Raw genomic sequence first — 18,391 nt, 5'->3', positions numbered from 1 at the left:
CCAGGGCAGGGAGACTGTGACTCCACGGCCATGGAAGTTTGTGTACACATGGAATGGCCAGACCCGAGGCCTGAGGCCTTGACCCCTCGCTCTGGGAGGCCCGGGCAATGGCGGGGTAGCTCCTTGCCCTTCGGCACCCTCCCTTCCCGGCCCTGTTCGGCCCTTTCCCAGCCCTTTCCCTGCGGGGCAGCGGGTTCCGGCTCAGCCTGAGGGCGTCACTTCCCGGGGCGGAGCGGGGCGGCTCCGGTAGGTGCCGGGAATGGCGGGTAGCGGCCGGGAATGTCAGGGATCGGCCGGGAATGGCGGCTTTTGCCTGCCCTCCTCCCCTCAGCGGCCGCCCCGGGCTGAGGCGGCGGAGCCGGGAGCGGGGCTGGGGCCGCCCGGGCGCCTCGGGGAGGCCTCAGCTCCTCCTGTTTATTTCTAAATGTTCTTGTGTCTGAACTCTCTCCCACTCCCCTTTATTCCTCTTTCTGGTGGAAATAAGTGCCAACATGCCCTCGTTCCGAATAATTGTTAAAAACAGCCCTAAAAATAGCCCGTCAAACTAGAATGTGCCACCATTTCCGTAAGCGTAAGGATTGATTGCTCCTGGATTTGTAGTGTGCTGCGTGTGCTCCCAGAGGCGTATTTAAAAGTACTTTTTTGATATTTTCATTTATGAAGCATGATAATAAAGAGATGCTGTGCTTTTGATTCTGTAGCGTGTTTTTATTGGGTCTGTTTGACGGGAAAAGGGGGTGGTCATTTTTTTATTCAAGGCAGAGGATACAGATAAAATCAAAGCTGAGGATCAGGGGTGTACATAAACTTAATTTGAGTCTTCACAAGTACTTTGAGGAAAGTAAAAATGTTTTTCCTTCTCTTTAGGGTGTCTGCAAACAGAAGTGAACTGACAACTCTGGTACTTTTTGGTCCCAGCCAAGATGAAGATCTCCTGTTTGCTGCTGAGATTCCCTCGTTGTTATTTCTCCAGAAGAACTTACTTCGTGACCTTTCGCTTCACTTCCCAAGCAGATTTCCTGGGCCTTGAGTCTCCTGGGCCGGCGCACGGCTGTCACACCAAATGGATTTGCTCATCAAACGCTTTGAGGAGAGAGCTGTGCCAGCAAGCAGCCCCTGAGCAGCAAGCAGAGGAGCTTTCTGACCGGGAGCAGAGACTTGTAGACAGACTTTACCAGGGGCTAATCCAGGGCCACAGAGCCTGCTTAGCTGAATCCATTACACTCATAGAATCAACTCAGAGTAGGAAGAAGAAAGTAGCCCAGGTGCTCCTTCAGAAGGTATTATCCTACCACAGGGAACAAGAAAAGTTAAATCAAGGAAAGCCACTTGCCTTTAGAGTGGGTTAGTCCTTTTATGTCTTGTCTAGTAGTTGCTTACACATAATTACTGTCCTCACCTTTTATTATCACTGTTGTTTGTGGTCTGTAGTCTTGCATTGTTATTTTTTTGTGGTTTATAACCAATCTAGATTACTTCTGTTGTCCAGTGGAATTATGGCTTGAGATGAAAAATGCTTTTGAAAATGCTTTAGAAATTATCATTGCTTCTTGGGAGTGTGTTATTCAGGGTCGGTTGTGTAACCATTATAAGGTGAAACATTAGTTACTTTGCAGATTGATGCAGATGTTATCTACACTTAGGGAAAGATGTGTTCAAGCGCACCTGGTCTTTTCCTAAAGGTGTTTTTTGGACATTTCCTGAATCCCTTTTTTAGTCTACAGAAGGAAAAACATGCACCTTCCTGTTTTATGGCCCCTCTGTTAAGCAGCCTGATTTTCAGCTGAAGGAGACTTGAACCTGCTTCTCCTGGAAGCTGTAAAATGTTTTTCCCTTAACAAAGAGAAGGACTGCTAACATGTGTCATGCCCAGCTGTCATCTCTCCTGTCTGTACAAAGGTAGTAAGAACAAGAACTAGGGCATGGGAGTGAGAAAAGTTTGGTGCTAATCTTAGTTTGTGAGCTTTGACATGCAAATAAATGGCCTCATTTTTTGGAAAGAACAGCTCTTCAAGGTACAGCCTTGCTTTTCCTTTTCTTTTGTAGTAAATCTGAAAAATCCAGTTGTAATAGATAACATTTTGAAAGTTCTGAAGGATAAGTCATACAGTACAAGTAATTTTATTTGGAAGGGAAGAAATAGATGTGGATAAACCCAGTGTTATGTTGGTGTCAATAGGAGGAGGGGTGGTGAAGTGCTGCTTTGTTGCCAAGCTCCTATTTTGTTTTGGCATAGCTTTTATTTGCTTTTATTTTGCGATGCTGTGTTAGAGTATGAATTGTTATCAACTAGATGTTGATGGTATTCATGAGATGTATTATTTATTTGACTAACAAAATGTTTTTATCTTCCTAATGTGATTATTTAGGGTTGTCTGGTCCTCCTGGTGCTGGAAAGTCGACCTTCATAGAATGTTTTGGGAAGATGCTTACGGAAAGAAGCCACAAAGTGTCTGTGTTGGCTGTAGACCCTTCCTCTAGTACAAGTGGTGGTGAGTGTGAATTAAAGTTTGAGTCAAGTTTCTTCTAATACCTTGTCAACTACTGAAGTATCCCTTTGGGCCAAGTGGAAGAAGATTTGACGCCTATAACAGTAAAATGTAAAAGAAATTAAGTTTTCATATTTTTTTCCTATGTGATACAAAATTGGAAAATTTGTATCAGTGTTGTAATTCTTTCAGACTTCCTCTTTTCTAGTCTTTTACAATTTATTTTTCTAAATTTGAATTTTTTGAAGTTGTGCAGGATTACTGATGACAGGTTGTGATCTCTAACTCTCCAATAAAAAATTGTAGGGAAATTACAAGTTGAGCATGCCTGATTCTTGATATCTCTGATACAAATAATACAGTCTTGATTTTGATCTTTCCATAAGGGGCAGCTGCCAAGCAGCATCATTAATTTTTCCAGCTTCTGTGCTGTTAGAGGTGTGTAACTATTTATAAAGAAATAACTAGAGCATTGCAATGAGATGGAGCTAAGATGGACTGTGTTCTTTGATGCATGCCTTCAGGATGCATGAGTAGAGTAGCAAAATGTGGAAGAAACTGTGTTGGAAGAATCGATCATCTCTCATCTTTTGGAGCGTGCATTGAGTGCGTAGTTCTCGCTGAATCTGATTTGCAGTTTGTTTGAGTAGAAGGAAGGCAGGGACACGTGTCAGCTCTCCTAAAACAAAACATCCAGCATCAAGGTGTGTCAGAATTATGATGCAGAGATTTGTCCCTTTGGGCAGGAGCAGACACGAATCAGCTGTGTGGCCTGATGTGTGTAGGCTTCAAAAAGCCATTCAGGAGTTGTAGAATTGATTCTGACCTAGCACAAATTCTTCATATTTGGTAGCAGTAAGGTCTGCCTGTCAGGCCTTTCCAGCTTCTGGGAAGTAGAAGAACCAGACAGTGGCTTCCTAGTCCTCAGTTAAGTCTTGAGCAACTATAACTAGGATATTCTTATTTGACTGACTTTTTACGAGAGATCTGTCTTGTCTTTTCTCACTCATTTATTGGTGGGGAGGGGGGAGAAGGGGGACTTTGGCTGTGTTGCACTTCTGAAACAATTTAACATTAAGGTTCCCTGCTGGGTGATAAAACACGGATGACTGAGTTGTCAAGAGACATGAATGCATACATCAGACCATCTCCAACCAGTGGGACACTGGGAGGTGTCACAAGGACCACAAATGAAGCCATTCTGCTCTGCGAGGGAGGAGGCTACGATGTTGTTCTTGTGGAAACAGTAGGTATGTGCTTAGGGATTGCTTTGATTGTCGTGTTGTGATATGGAAATAAGCTGTGCTAATAACTGCATATCCCTGCCTTGATTTTGCCCGTGTTTTTGTACATGGTCACTGCTTGAACACAAATGCTCATTCTGTCTTGTTTTCTAGTTCTGTATGTCTTTTACTAAACTGTTGTGTTTTCTGTTCTCTTTGTCTTGTTATAGTGGGATTTGTTTGTGGGGCAGTGCTGGGATCTGTCACAATTACTGTTATTAATGGGACTGAAAGTTTGTAGTAAATGGTAAATTCTGAATTTAATTTTTTAGGTGTGGGCCAGTCAGAATTTGCTGTGGCTGATATGGTTGATATGTTTATATTACTGCTACCACCTGCGGGTGGAGATGAATTACAGGTATTTTTCAGTTTCTCTTATTGGTTACTGCCTGGGACTAGAAAGAGAAACTTAAATTCAGCACGTAGTAGCTGTGCAGAAAGTTCATATCAATAGTGTTTTGTCCATAACACTGTTAAGTATTTTCAGTGCCATCCACTTACTGCACAGCTAAGCTCCCTTTTTAATTTTAAAAGTATTAGGATGTAAACTTTTGATACTCTGTAGCTTAACTTTGACATGTTTACTACTTATATATATTTTTGGGGAGAAAACTAGAAACTACCAAATCATTTTGACCTGCTTTTTGTGCTGAATCAGCATGCCACAGCCCCTCTGGGTACTCCTGATTGCTGTCCCTGCTGCATTTAGGGCATCAAACGGGGCATCATTGAGATGGCAGACCTGGTTGCTATCAACAAGGCTGATGGTGATTTGGTTGTGCCTGCCCGGAGGATCCAGGCTGAGTACGTCAGTGCCATGAAGCTGCTCCGCAAGCGTTCCAAGGTTTGGAGGCCAAAGGTTTGTGGACTTCCCTGTGTTTTGTGGGGCTCTTTGGGTCTGGTTTGCTTTTGTTTGGGTATTGGAGATGTGTTTGGGGTTTTTTTTTGTATTTTTTCCCCCCAGAAAACATGCTGAATGAGTTAAGATTGGTATCTTCTCACCTAGCTGTCCTAGTGTCCTTGGGCTGTTTTTAAAAACTGCAGTTGGTTGTTCAGTCTCAGTGTGCTGGAGAGGTGATTGCTGCTGTCTATGCCTCACCTCTGATCTCAGGGTGTGCCACATGAAACACTGCAAAGCCAGTTCTCCTCCCCAGGATTTCTGCCCCGAGCTGCAATCTCTGCACTAGCAGAGCTATTACTGACATCAGAAGTGGTGCAAACTTCACTTGCTTTTTGTAAACTGTGCCTATCTAAAAATGTCCCTTAATCTGCTTCTCCCTCTCTTATAACTCTGAAGCCTGTGATTATCTTTGCTCTTTCACTAGTTCGTGTGTTTCCTTTATGCCTTTAATTTTTTTTTTAGTTTCTCACATAATAAAAATGGCTAGAAAATGGGAATTTTTATCCTGTAGGTCTTCAGTTTTAAAGCTATTTTTCTGTATTTTATCTATTAAAAAGGTTTTGGTGGATTTTTAAGGAGAAGATTCAGTACTAGTTTTTATTATCTGTATATAGAATAAGCACACACTCTCACTTCCTTTATAAATAAACTATCTGTAAAGGAGGTTTGTTCTGCCCTGGTGTTGAAATTGACCCATTAAGCTGAGTTTAAATCAGCTGGGCTGCCTGAGGATTAGCCTTCCTTTTCTAAGTGTGGAAAAGGAGAGAAGCTTTTTTAAAAAAAACAAAAACAAACCCACCAGGCTGTTCTATTTGAAAGATTGTGCTGGATTTCTGGAATATTATTGGCAACATTAATTCCTGGTCTGGAAAGCAAAGATTAAAAAAAAAAAATTAAAACACCTTGTTTCTGGCATATTTTAAGTGAAAGAATAGCTACCAGAATATGCACTTAACTCTACATTTAAGTAAAGGAGCACTAATGTGCTTCTTAGCTGAAGGATTTACTAAAAATGATTCTCATAACAAGCAGTTGGACAAATATCCCAAATAGTATGGATCTCAGGGTCTACTTCTAGTCAGTAGAATCCCAGATTTTTGGGGGGTTGAAGGGAAAGGCACAGAAATGCTTAGAGCCTCATGAAGCAGGTATTGAAGGAAGCTTCCCTCACACACGTCTTGATTTCCATGCAATCTGCCTGCTGCAGTCCTGGCAGCCTCGAGGCCAGCAGGTAACCTGGCTTTGGCCATTCCCTGACCCCCCCAGGTCATGCGCATCTCCGCCAAAACTGGCGAGGGCATCTCGGAGATGTGGGATAAAATGGCCGAGTTCCGCGACCTCATGCTCAGCAGCGGCGAGCTGCTGGCCAAGCGGCGCCGGCAGCAGAAGGTGTGGATGTGGAACCTCATCCAGGAGAACATGCTGCAGCACTTCCGCACTCACCTGGCCGTCAAGGATAAGATCCCGCTTCTGGAGGAAAAAGTTCTTACAGGGGTCTTGTCTCCTGGGCTGGCAGCTGACCTGCTGCTGAAGGCGTTCAAAGACGGTCTCTAAGCGTTGTTTGTAGTCTGTTCTTGATGAGTGCTTTATGTAAACATGAACATTAAATGCACTTTTCCTATGTGTGGATTCTGATGTTTTGCTGCAGCAGAAATGAATGGAAAACCTATCCAGCACTCTGCAGAAGAATTCTGTTGGATTCTGTATATGCAGCGATCATGACAAATCTAAACACTCACTAAGAGACTCCTACATGCTATTGGAAAAAAATAAACTTCCAAATCTTCTATTTCTACATGCCTTAGATCTGTTGATAAAAACTGGATGCCCGTGTAAAATGATTGGGTTTGGGGAGGGCGGGAGAGCGAGGTTTGTGGTGGTGCAGGGTTGGATTCTGGTTGTGGGGTCATCTCAGAGCAGTTGACACTGCAGCTTTCCATTCTAATATAGCAGCAGCTGTTGCCAGAATGGATTGCATTTTCTTTCCTCACCTTGAGTGACAGCAAGAACATTGCACTGCCTGACAGCACCAGACCACAGCTTTAGTTTTAAATAAATTGTGTGCATATAAATAGAACATAGTGGTGTTTGGTCCCTCTTTGGAAGCTGTAGTTAGTTATTACACACTGTACAGTAGGAGAAGGGAATTTTAGCCATCTGGTTTCAAAATAGATGTTTTATTAAAAAGCAAAATGTAGTTAGACTTTTTTTTTATATGCAGACGTCACATTAGACAAATGTTACCCATAACGTTTTAATAGCAAATGCCTTTATACTAGAATAATTTGTCTCTAAAAATAATGTTTTGTGGCTTTCTGATCTGACTTACGTTTTTTGGATTCAAACAAAATGGCCAGTCGTGTTTGGTATTTTTTTCTTTATCTCATGCAGAAGACAGGACTGCTTCCAACCAAAAGCACTTTCATTTTCTATTTTCCCTTGAGAAAAATCTGGAGGAAACATTTTCCTGATCTATGATCTAGAAGGCAGAGCTCATCTGGTACCCACTAAATGTGAAGGATGAAGTGGAAAAGTGCTGATTTTTGGAGATCTGACAGTAAAACCATTAAAACAGGAGAATTTGTGAGCCTGTTGGTACTTAGGTAAATTAATTTTTAAAGAAATATATTGGAAGTGATAATTTTCACAGTTGTGATTTTCTAGACATGTATGTAAAAGGTATGGTGACTTCAGCTCAATTTCACCTGTTTGGCTTCTGGCAACCCAATTCCAGTAAAGCAGTGAATTGGGTTACTTAAATCCTCTTTTTACCTTCATGGTGTTTGGTTTTGTTCAGGGTTTTTTCCCCCTCTAAATATTTTTTGCTTCATTCCCCTTGTCCCAGTTGTTACGCGGTGATCCCAACTTTTGCCTGCTAGGCCCTGTTTGCAGTGAAACACTAAGGAAGGGCATTGTGGTGTTTTGGGGACCATACAGCTGTGGCATTTCTTTGGTAAGTTTGCACAGGGCTAGCTGGTGGTAGTGGTTTCCATCACCTAAATTGTCAGAACTCCTGACCACTTACTCCTGTTTCTTAATCACTGCTTTGGGATTGTTGCAATGAGTTACAAAGAGGCAGCTGAAGGAATGTATAGAGTGGCAGAAGCACAATGACTTTGTAATGACCATGCTGAATTGTGAGAGAAATGCAGTACTTACAGTTTCTTTTTTTATTTAAACAGCCTCTATTGAATATGACAGAGTGCCCTGAGCCAAAAGCAACTTCTTGGGTCCTTTGAGTCCTTTCAGCTTTAAATACTGACTGTATTTTATAATACCTTATAGAAGAAATGACAGTCAGATGGGGAACGAATTAATGAGAGCAGCAGCGTTTTAACCAGTGAGTTCTCAATTTTTTGATAGTTCCTTTGTTTCAGGTGACAGTTTTTGAGGTGACCTCATTTGTGTTTATCTGTTAGATCAAACCCTTATTATGGTCATTGCTTCTTCTGTCAGGACTGCTGTTTTCTTTGTCTGTCATACATGAGCTGCCAAGCAAGTAAAACAGAACCTGCAGCTTTGTTTAAATGACACCTGCTCAAGCAGAATATGTTTTACAGCTTCTTCAGTATTTATTTTCTGGATGCAGATCTACTGATCCACTCAAGCCATGGGCTATCATTATTTTCTCATTTTGTTGCTTCTTTTATAATATCGTTAATTTACAAATGAACTCTTAGCAGAAGTAGAATGGCTTAAGCAGGTTCTTCAAACTGCATTTTCCTTTTAAAGCAGAACATTAAATGAAAATCTGATTTGCCTTCTTTATGTGTTCAATTATGCCTCATGCTTCAGTAGATGGAGAAATACCCTTATATTGAAAGGAGTCTTTGGAAATGAAAGAGTAAATGAGGGTCCCTGTTTTGTTTTTCAGTGATTTCCCTACCAAACTGAAAAGCTGTCCTGTGCAAACTATGAACTGAGCCTTCCATGTGGTAATGAAATAGTTTGTTTTACAGCCTGTAAAATTTTGCTGTGATGTGTTTTGGAGTCAGCTGCTGCTCAGTTTATTGTGCAGTTTTGTTCATGTTCTTGTGGGCTGGGCAGATGGATTGTCTTCAGAAGGGCTGCAGAGCTTCAGCTGGTCAGCTACAACTCCATAAACAATCCACTATGTCCCAAGATGGGGAAGAATGTTTCCAGCTCATAATTTTTAGCTCTGTGGGATTAATTTGGCTAAAATGCATTAAAATATTGTTATTCAAGTAAACAGGCTTCTGAAAAAAGATAGTAAGCAAATCTGTTGAGTAGGATGTTGACATATTCTTAGTTTCTGGAGTTGTCAAACTGCTCTCATGTTAACACTTAAACCCACAGCTATTGCAGAACAGTATGGGAAAATAATATAACTTCTTGAGAAGCCAATAGCAAGAGGGAGTTTGTAGCTGGAGGCATGACAAACTGACACAACTGAGAGACAAATGAATAGACAAATGAGTTAGGGAGGTAAGGAATAAACTGTTTAGATACACAAAGTCATTTTCTACAAAGTCTTGCAGTTGTCTGTAAGTGTGAAACTTTTCCCCAGGTCCCTGTGTAATAGATGTTGCTGGTGTTTCACAGCTGGCAAAAACAAGTGTGGTGAGATCAAGTGATTTACCCAGGACTCTGAAATGGGTCAGAGAGGGTAAGGGTTACAGTTCAATAGTCTTTACTCTGAGCCCCACGTATATTTACAGCCACGTTACTTAAGGTTGAAAAAATGCTCTTAGCAAGTTCATGCTCTTAGTGTGACTTATTCCTTTCATATCTAATCTCTCTGTTTTCAGTGACAGGACCCAGTGACCCCTTCTTGACTACTGTTCTGTTGTAATGTCCTGCTTTAAGTAATAAAAAACTTTCCTTTGATATCTAATCTGCCCTCGCCTTCTGCAAATGCATTACATCCTGTTGTGCATGCTGCTTCAGCCTTTATGTTCTCCTCACATATATTGCTTATTTGTGAAATCTGCAATGTGTTGGCTGTTTGAGATTTTGGGGCATGGGAGTTGAGTAAAGCTAAAGAATACAAAGAAACTTTTTTTTTTTTTTTTTTAACTGTACACAGTTCCCTTCCTAAAGTTTTCTTTTGTAATGTGGCAAGATTCAATTACTGACTTGCTCTGTACTGGTACAAACATCCTTATTTCCCTTTTATTTTCCTTTTTCAGAGTGCTCTGTTGCTCCCCCTTGGATGCACAGTCAATAAGTAGCATACTCCGTGACTTAAAATCAGAAAAACGTTTTTACAGAGTTTAGTGCTTCTGTAACTATTCCTGCTAGACTGTTCTAAAAAATTTATAATTTGATGAAAGATTGAACAAAAGTTGGTAAAGAATGTATTAAAGAAAACATTAGCGTGTTCTCCTGAGAAGTTGGACAGTCATCAGTGCACAGACTGACTAGCAACAGGATTCCTCTTCCAAAAACCAGTTCATCTACTCCACAGTCATATTCTTACAGTTTATTTAAAAGTAGCCCAACCCCCTCATAATGGAACATTTGAAAATTGAGAATAAAAATTTCAAAATTAAAAACTCAGAAGCAATTAGAGTCCATCCTTAGAATGGAAGTATGACAGACATACTCTGTTCCCTCCTGTCATACTAAGGTATGGTTCAGCTGATGAACAAGGAAGGAGAAGAGGGCTGACATTCATGACATTGTATGGAGAAGGTACATTAGGGAGCAGCAAGAGGAATGTGTATTTTTCTCTATTTTTCCTCCCGTGGGAGCGTAAGAATTATCTTGGATAATTCACTGTGAAGCCACGGAAACTGATGTGACTGACAGTGTTTGCTGTGTGAGGCTTACAAAAATTATAAATTCAACGCCTGTTCCTATCTTTTGGATTTGTGTGTTGCATGGGACCATGGGATGCTTGTCCTTTGGCACTAGGTGGGTTTGTTTGTAATTGTGCTTGAAGTGGGGAATAGTTAGAAGTTCTTGTAGTTTGAGTAAAAGATTGTTTACTTGTAACAACTTAAAAGCTTCACCTTTCAGAATGCATTATAAGATTGCTGTATTCTTCCTTAAAATACTGCGGCAAAATGAGTTCCTTCTCTGTGTCACTATGTCTTCATTTCCTCTTACATCTCTTCCACTGTTAGAGTAGCCTGTAAAAGCTTTAGTTATGCACCTTTTACCGTGACTCAAATATTCATGAAGTTAATCAGGGGCTGACAACACTTCTGCTTTGTTTCTTCAACTGAAAGGGACCACTACAACCTAAAGATTACAACCTGTGAGAAGCCAAAGGCTATTACAGCTTCAGAGGCCTGGGCTGACCTGCCCTGTGCAGGCTGCAATGGCTGGGGATGCTGGTGAGTGTCTAATGAGAAGTTGCTGCACGGGCTGTGTGGCTGGGAGCAGTGCACACTCACACTGCTAAAGGTTTTCTCCCGGCCCTGAATCTGTGATCCTGTTTGTAGTTCTCTAATTGCAACCAGCAGAAGACAAGGGTGATGTTGGTTTTTATGACTTGTTGCTTAGCAGCGTTGTACAACCTTTTCTTTTGCTGTGACCTCGGTGAACCCGGGCTTGGACTGAGCTCACCAGCGGGGAACAAGGGTTTCTGAAGCTGTGTGAAACTCCTGTGCTGTGCCTTGTTAGTAGTGTCTGAGGGAAGGCATCTCTTCTTGACCTCTTTGTTGCCTTTGCCCTTTACTCCTCTTTCTCTCTCTCATCACATCTTAGAAGAAAGCAGGCACCGTCCTAGGAAGATTTGGAGGATGGGAAATACAGGGACAAGTCAACTATACTAAGATGTATCCTGCCTCTTTTCAGGAAAAGGAGCTAAGCTGGTTCCCAGACTGTGATGTCAGACCCTCCTCTCATGGAAGGAGAAGTGCTTCAGCCATCACAGTAAGGTCTATTCTTATTTAGAGAAGCTTTCCTAGTGTTTCAAAGTAGGCAAAATAATCCATAGAGGAAAGGGAAATTAGGGTGCTAAGAATTTCTTGGTTTACATCTTTTAGAAAAGATTTCACAAACTGAACCAGAAGTGGTATTGAACGTGGTTGGAAATGATTGAGGGTTTGCACTAAATGTGTGCCTTTATCTGATCACATCTGACAAAGCCTGTAAAACAAGAGTAAGGAGTAGGTTGCTTGTTTCACCTTAAGTCTAAACTGTAAATTGTTAGTTTGACTGGACAAAGGCTCTTTAGTGACACCAGAAGCTGCAACATTTAATGTGCCTTACCACATCAGAAGCTTAGACCAGGAGCTTTTACTGTTGCTCAGATGCTTGTCTTTTACACCCAGATCTGAGTAAGAAACAGCTGAGTATTTGTATACTTTTTCTGCCAGAAATGTTGTTATCCTGAGCCACTTTTATGCTCATGGACACTAGGTCACTGTACCTTGTCAGTGTGGTGGCTTTCTCCTTTCCAGCTTGTCACCTCCAGCACTGGCTTCTCTCCTCTATTCATTGGTGGCTTTTCAGAGCACTACAGGTCAATGTATTAAAAGGTCAGCATGTGTTGCACAAGCCTTTTATGCTCTGGTGTCCCTCCTCTTCTGAAGTTTAAAGAGAAGCTCTGCTGTTCAGCTATCCTGATCTGGTAAAATTCGTGGAGGGGACAAATATTGCTGTAACTGCAAAACAGATCAGATAGATCAGGTGTTCATTCCAGAACAGGCAGCTACATAAGAAACTGGTTTCTGCCCTACATGCCATATCAAAAGCATGGCAAGTGCATGGTATCTGGCAGAGCTCAATCTAGTAAAATAATCAGCAAATGGGAATGGGAATTACATTGCAAATAGCGTTCCTTTTATTTTATTTATATTGCATGAATCTTAACAAAGTTATCTACCTGGAAATCCTGACTGCTATCTGAGGCTGAGAGGAATGACTTTTCATGCCCTTGCTTGATGAACAGAGCAAATTGTGTTCACCCAAACAGGATTTCTTTATTTTGAGCTGTGAGTATGATTTGTCTGTCTTCACTGAACAACAGCTGCTAATATCTGATATCTGCAGGACTCAAAACAAGAGGGTGAAGTAATGTTCTTAACTTCTGATTTACAGAAGTGGGGAACTCTGGTTAAGATCAATAAGCTTTTAGAAACAGTTTCAGAAAAAGTAAAAAAACTCTTTTTTTTTGTTGTTTATGAGTGGTACGATGCAGCATTTATAACCTGATTGGTTCTTTCTGCATGCAGTGGCAATAGAAACTGATTAGATTTGAAAATTAATGTTTCAAGCCTTCAAATATTGTTGTCCTTCACTTTTCCTTTTCACTATCCATTAGAATGTGACCTTCTTAGAAATGAAGGAGTCTTTAATATGGGCCTCTTTAGTACTGTCATTTCCACACCTGCAGCAATGGAGCAGAGCATGGCTACTGTACAGCACTGAATGCTGTATTTATATAAAAGCCACTGAATGCTTTATTTCTGTACTGACATTAAAGAGTTATTTTGGATTATGATGTGTTGAAAGTCCCAGTTTTATGTCTTGCACATTGCATGTGGCTTTCAGTTTAGCTGGAGACACTGCTCCAGACACTCATTTTCACCACTCACAATTCCTTCCCTGTTAGAAATGCTGCTGCTTCTCCACACCCTGAGGTCAGGAGAGGTCAGCAGTGGAGCATGTGCCTACACGTGATGGAATAAGGTCCTAGAATAAAGGCTGCCTGAGGTCTGTCCTGCTAGGCAGGTCAGTTTTCCTTTTTTGGGGTGGTAAACTTCATATGCAATGAGACAGGAAATTTCAGAGGGAAACTGGGATAATTAAAATAATCTTGTTTGGCCCGTTGCCAATTCTTTCATCTCAGAAAACATAGCTGTGGAGACAGGCACAGATCTTGTAAACTAGTCCAGTCTGAATAGCTCTCATCTAACATTTTTGAACATTGAACCCTGGTGAACACCTAACATGCAAGGGCAGTTCTGTGGGACAGTTTGAATACTTTTACTTTCATAGGGTTTTTTTTTCCTTTATTGGGTGTTCCTTGAGATTAAGGCTGGACCAAGTGGATCTTCAGGTTAGTGTGGTATTTCCTTATGTAGATTGCATCACATAACCACTCCAGAAGAAGATATTTTTATGAGCAAGATTCATATAAATTATGAAGAAAAAAAGATTGCCTGGAAATAGAAATTAGCTGAAATAGGGATTTAAATACTGCACAAGCTGGATAGAATTAAAGCTACTCTTGTTTTTCAGTTTCTAAATCTTGAAGCAATAATATTTTCTCATCCTGTGCTTAATCTAGAGTGTTTGTAGCAAACCACCTTGTCTGCATGCCAAGAGATTGCCACAGAGAGAAGCAAATTGCTGATGATGACAGAGGTAAATCTTGTTATTCTGAAAATTATTTCTTGGGCAGCTTCTCGGTAACTTCCTTTTCCAGATGATTCCTGATGAATCAGAGGCAGCGACTCAGAGGGGAAACAGTTGCTCAGAGTTGAGCTGTGGTGCCACTGCTGTGTGCTGGGAGCCTGGCAGCTGGCTGGGAGCATCCAGGAGCCAGTCCATGGGTCTCATTCCATACATCCCCTCAGCAGTACTTATGGAGAGCCCTTAGATGGTGCTGTATGGCAGCGCTCGGCCCGCCGGCACCGCGGCTGCCTTAGGGATGCCTGTGCCCCACCTCAGGGCTCACATTTGGCCACGGTTCAGTCTGAGGAAGGTGAAACAGCAGTCTCTGGGCGCTGTTAATTAGGATGAGTAAATGAAATCTGTCAGTAGAGACATATTAAATATTAAATTCAAACATGGATTTCAATAGCTGCTGTAATTTAATCCTTATAAACTTGAATCATGTCGTGCTTAAACTTCCATGCCAAATGTATTGCTGTCTGTCCGTAAAACAAAGGGCTTTTAAATAATAGTTAAGGAATTTTTAAAGGGCATTTGAGGATCATCCTGATGGAAGAGTAGTGCTCAACCTGGGAACTTCCTAATGTAAATATGGGTGTGGTGGTGTGGCTTTCGGGTTAAATCTTCCAGGCTGTGAAAGTCTCTTCATTTCTGAAGAACTAGGGATGCAGATTTAGGAATTTGAGTTGTGATGTCAATTACAATGGAATTGAAATGGAATTTCCTCTAGCAGGATGGGTTTCAAGCCACAAAGTAAATTTTATTTGGAAACTGTTGGTTAAATTATTAAAGAGAGTTATTAGACAACTCTAAAATACTGATGGTATCTTTTGTAACAACACAGGAGAGAAGTGAGGTGTGGAAAATTAATTGATCTCTGGCCCTTGGAAAGAGTTATGTGACTGTTTTTTTTCCTGAGTTGGGAATGTAGCCTTCCTATAGTTTCTCTGCGTGCTTATGCACGTTCCTGTATTCTGGTAGTGCTTTCCACCTGTTCCTGCAGCTTGAGGGGGTTAAGCCTGGGAATATTCTGCCAAAGCAAATGAAATATGAAATAATTCATGTTTTCAGAATGACTTCATTTAGTCATGACTTTTATTTATTTAGAGCGAGAGAGAAAGAGCTGGTGTTGTTACAGTCTCCACTCTCTCTGCTCTATTTTTTCAATCTCTGGAACTTCCTATAACCCAGCTTTTTTTTTTTTTTTGACATTTGAAATGTCCCAGGCTGCATAAACTGAGTATCTGCTGTGTGTTCCTCTCGTCCCAGTAATTCTCATCCTGTGGTCCCTGTGTGCTGTTATTTTAGGTGTATCCTTTACCATCATGTGGGTTGTTAACATTACCCTGAATCCTGCTGCCATGTAGGTGGGACCAAGCACTGAGATTTTCTTTCTTGTGAGTTGAGAAAGAAACTCTGGCTTGAAAACACTGACAGGTTACTGGGTGATGATTTGTAGCCTAAAGCTGGTGGCTATAAATTCTCACCTGCGAAAAGAGAACTTTGTAGCTCTGCACAATATGTTCTTCCAGCTGCAGCTGAATTTCTGCACTGTTAATATCCTTAAGCAGCTGCAGCAGTGTGTCACACTGATCTGGCATTTTGCATCCCCAAAGCTCTGCTCAAATATTTGAACTTAGTAAGGCATTCCACCGAGCCAAGAGGGAGGCCAGTGTCACTGCAGCTTTAGAGAAAAAGAAACAGCACCTGGGAGGTTAAAGCAGCTTCCCCTCACCATGCAGCAAGTCAATGGTAGAGCTGGAATTACAGCTCAGGAGGTTCCTGGCTCGTGCTACACCGGGCTGTGGAGAAAGGTCATTTCCCAAAATAGTGCAGGAGGTTTGTTATTGATAATAGGGCAACAAAGGGCTCTAGATGTATTAATAGATGACTGTGTGCCACTCTTAGTAATACATAATTTAGCAACATTGCAAAATGGGCTACATCATATTTTTCTACAGCAGTATCACTTTCACAGTTAGCTTTGTCTGCTTTACTCTGGACAGGTATTTTTGTTTTGGCTCTTCTAACACAGTTTTATTTAAAGTAAATAGGGACATTTACTTAGTAGGCATGAAAAGCCTCCTGATTAGCAGCCACATTAAACTGCAATACCCAGCTCACCTTTCAGGTCAGCACAGCTCCTCTGCCCCTTGGAAGCCACCGAGCACAGCTCTGTCTGCCTGAGGAGAGCAGAGGTGACAGAGGATTTTGGTGGCAGTCATACCTGGCAGTGCAGGAGCTGGGGTGCAAGGATGGGAGCCCACAGGGCTGCCAGGTTGGGTGATGCCTTAGGGAGGCAGGCAAACCCCATCCCCACCCAGTGGGACAGGGTAGAGGGTGCTGATACTTGTGAAAGGGTTTTCATTGAGATTTGGTCCCAGCTGTTCCTCAAAAGACCTTGGGGATGGGATATTTGGTAGCTATTGTTGGATCTTGTAGATTTCTATTTCATTTTGCCTTTTATAAAATGCTGTTGATCCCCTTTGAACTCTTTTACTTCAGCAGTTTACTTACTGAAGGATTTTATTTCTTCTCAAAATGAATTATTTGACCTGCTAGGTTATTCAGCAAATTCAGAAGTACTATGTAGGAAACAAGTTTATTTTTTCACCAAGCACCTGGATCTGTGTATCTGCAATTGAAAGAAGAACAAAATGGTATTTTGCCTTAGCCAAGTCTGAGGAATTGCAGTGAATAATGGTGGGAAGAATGACAAAGCAAATAAGTATTGAATCAATTTATTCAGTCTCATTATGGTTTGAGTTTGGGTGAAGAGTCTCCAAACAGGAAAACACTAGGGAAAGGAATGTGGAAACCAAAATGTGTAAGGAAAGTTAAGCAGAGCACAGCAGCATCCAGAGATGGCAAGGGTGCTGTTCTCTCCTCTTTGTGTCTGTGGATCCATGTATTGGAATTACCAGAGCAATGTCAGCTGTATGTGCTGCATGTGCCTTTTAATGCTTGTTGGTTGAAGTAATTGGATCCATTGTTGTGGGCATTGGGAATGCCAGCTTGGCTCCAAGGTCACTGACTTGTGAGCATGACCTGCTGGAGGTCCAAGCACTGGAGAGCTTGCTCTGTTTCATCCTCAGAGGTACCAGCCATAATAGTCACTGCTTTGAAAAAGCAATGTCAGTGTTCCCTGCCCTCATCTAGTTTGCTGTTTGTGCTGAATTATGGTGTGTTTTGTTTTGTTCTTGTTTTACTAATTCATCTCTTAAACTATTTTCTGGTGGATTCAGAGTTTTTGAAGTTTGGTTGACTTTTTTTTTCTTTCCCCTGTGTGTGGTTTGGTTTTTTTGAACTACAGTTGAGTTTTCACAACTGAAACTGGTTGATCAGAAATTGAATTGTAAATGTTAGTGGTTTTGTTTGGTACTTGATTGGGCATCCTGCTTTCATTCTTGCAGATGATGAAGTCAGCCAGATGTAGTCAAGCGGTGCCACACAGGAAAACCAGTACACTTTCTGGGAGAGACAAAAACCTCTTCTTGTGATTGAGCCAAATGATTCATGGCAAATGCTAAAGGATGCATAATTTCAGCCTTGACTACATCTGCCTTCCCTACTAGAGAACTCGAGAGAGACCCAGTAAAACATCCTGTACAAAAAGAGACAAATGATCTCTCTAGAGTGTCTCAGTTCATGCTCCTGGTCTGGAGCATGCTTGAGCTCTTGTAGCAGAAAGGGAGGTTTCAAGGTCTGTGTGGTTTGTATTTTCTGGCATCAAATGGTTTTGTGGTTCTTCACAGTATGAATCCTTTCCAGGAGCTCGGGGAGTAGCTGTCAGTCCTCAACTTTCCTGTAAAAACCTGTCACAACATCCAGGATTAAAGTACCAAGCATGGCATGGAACAACCCATAGATTTTGTGGCCCATCTGGGTTGGCTGGACTTGGAGCAAAGCAATCATGGTGCTGGTGATTAGATTGCCCACCATCAAATTCCTGGATGGTTCACATGGGGACAGCTGTGCTTCCTCAGAGCCTCTTTAATTCTCCCTAAAAACTCACCAGGCTATAACTATCATGTTGCTCCTATTAAAGATTCTGTTTCAGCTGATTTGAATATGTTTTTTCCCAATCTTTAGCCTTCTTGCACCACACTGCTCCTTAAAAATGCTCACATTACCAGCTGAAATTTGCATCTGCTATAGGAATTCTGTTTGGGACTGTGGGTGGGCTTACTCTGTCTAGGTAGTGGTGTGGTTTTTCTGGAGTTAGGAGAGTTCAGACCTCCTTAAAACTGAACTCCTGCTTACAATGGATTTGAGTATTTTTATGTCTTGCTAGAGAGCCTTATTTTTTTATGCTGCTCTGTGGCGTGATCAGGGCAAGCAGCACGTTGTATATCTGCCTGCACTTGTTTGGAATTGATGCTGTGCCCTGGGTGTTGTGCACAGAT

General features: G+C 41.6%; 1 protein-coding gene across 2 annotated transcripts; it reads left to right on the top strand.

Moving 5' to 3' along the window:
• The first annotated feature begins 222 nt into the window (after nucleotides 1-222).
• Nucleotides 223-6,468, top strand: MMAA (metabolism of cobalamin associated A). 2 transcript variants are annotated; one of them, XM_066548963.1, is made up of 7 exons: nucleotides 223-246; nucleotides 868-1,344; nucleotides 2,370-2,492; nucleotides 3,569-3,739; nucleotides 4,045-4,130; nucleotides 4,482-4,631; nucleotides 5,940-6,468. In XM_066548963.1, exons 2-7 carry the CDS (start codon nucleotides 924-926, stop codon nucleotides 6,225-6,227), a joined length of 1,239 nt encoding a protein of 412 aa, XP_066405060.1. In that variant the 5' UTR covers nucleotides 223-246; nucleotides 868-923; the 3' UTR covers nucleotides 6,228-6,468. The 2 variants fall into 2 exon arrangements, with proteins under 2 accessions (XP_066405060.1, XP_066405061.1); XM_066548964.1 differs by lacking the exon at nucleotides 223-246 and adding an exon at nucleotides 267-634.
• The last annotated feature ends 11,923 nt before the right edge of the window (nucleotides 6,469-18,391 follow it).

This window comes from Molothrus aeneus, chromosome 4 (assembly GCF_037042795.1).
Source record: "Molothrus aeneus isolate 106 chromosome 4, BPBGC_Maene_1.0, whole genome shotgun sequence".
Lineage (NCBI taxonomy): Eukaryota > Metazoa > Chordata > Aves > Passeriformes > Icteridae > Molothrus > Molothrus aeneus.
This window is presented reverse-complemented; position numbering and strand designations above follow the sequence as displayed.

Bases quoted from the DNA above. Each gene is read 5' to 3' on its own strand.
- MMAA (XM_066548963.1), top strand. From the start codon at position 924: ATGAAGATCTCCTGTTTGCTGCTGAGATTCCCTCGTTGTTATTTCTCC. The intron at 3,740-4,044 runs GTATGTGCTTAG...TTAATTTTTTAG, and splicing joins TGTTCTTGTGGAAACAGTAG to GTGTGGGCCAGTCAGAATTT. The intron at 4,632-5,939 runs GTTTGTGGACTT...TGACCCCCCCAG, and splicing joins CCAAGGTTTGGAGGCCAAAG to GTCATGCGCATCTCCGCCAA.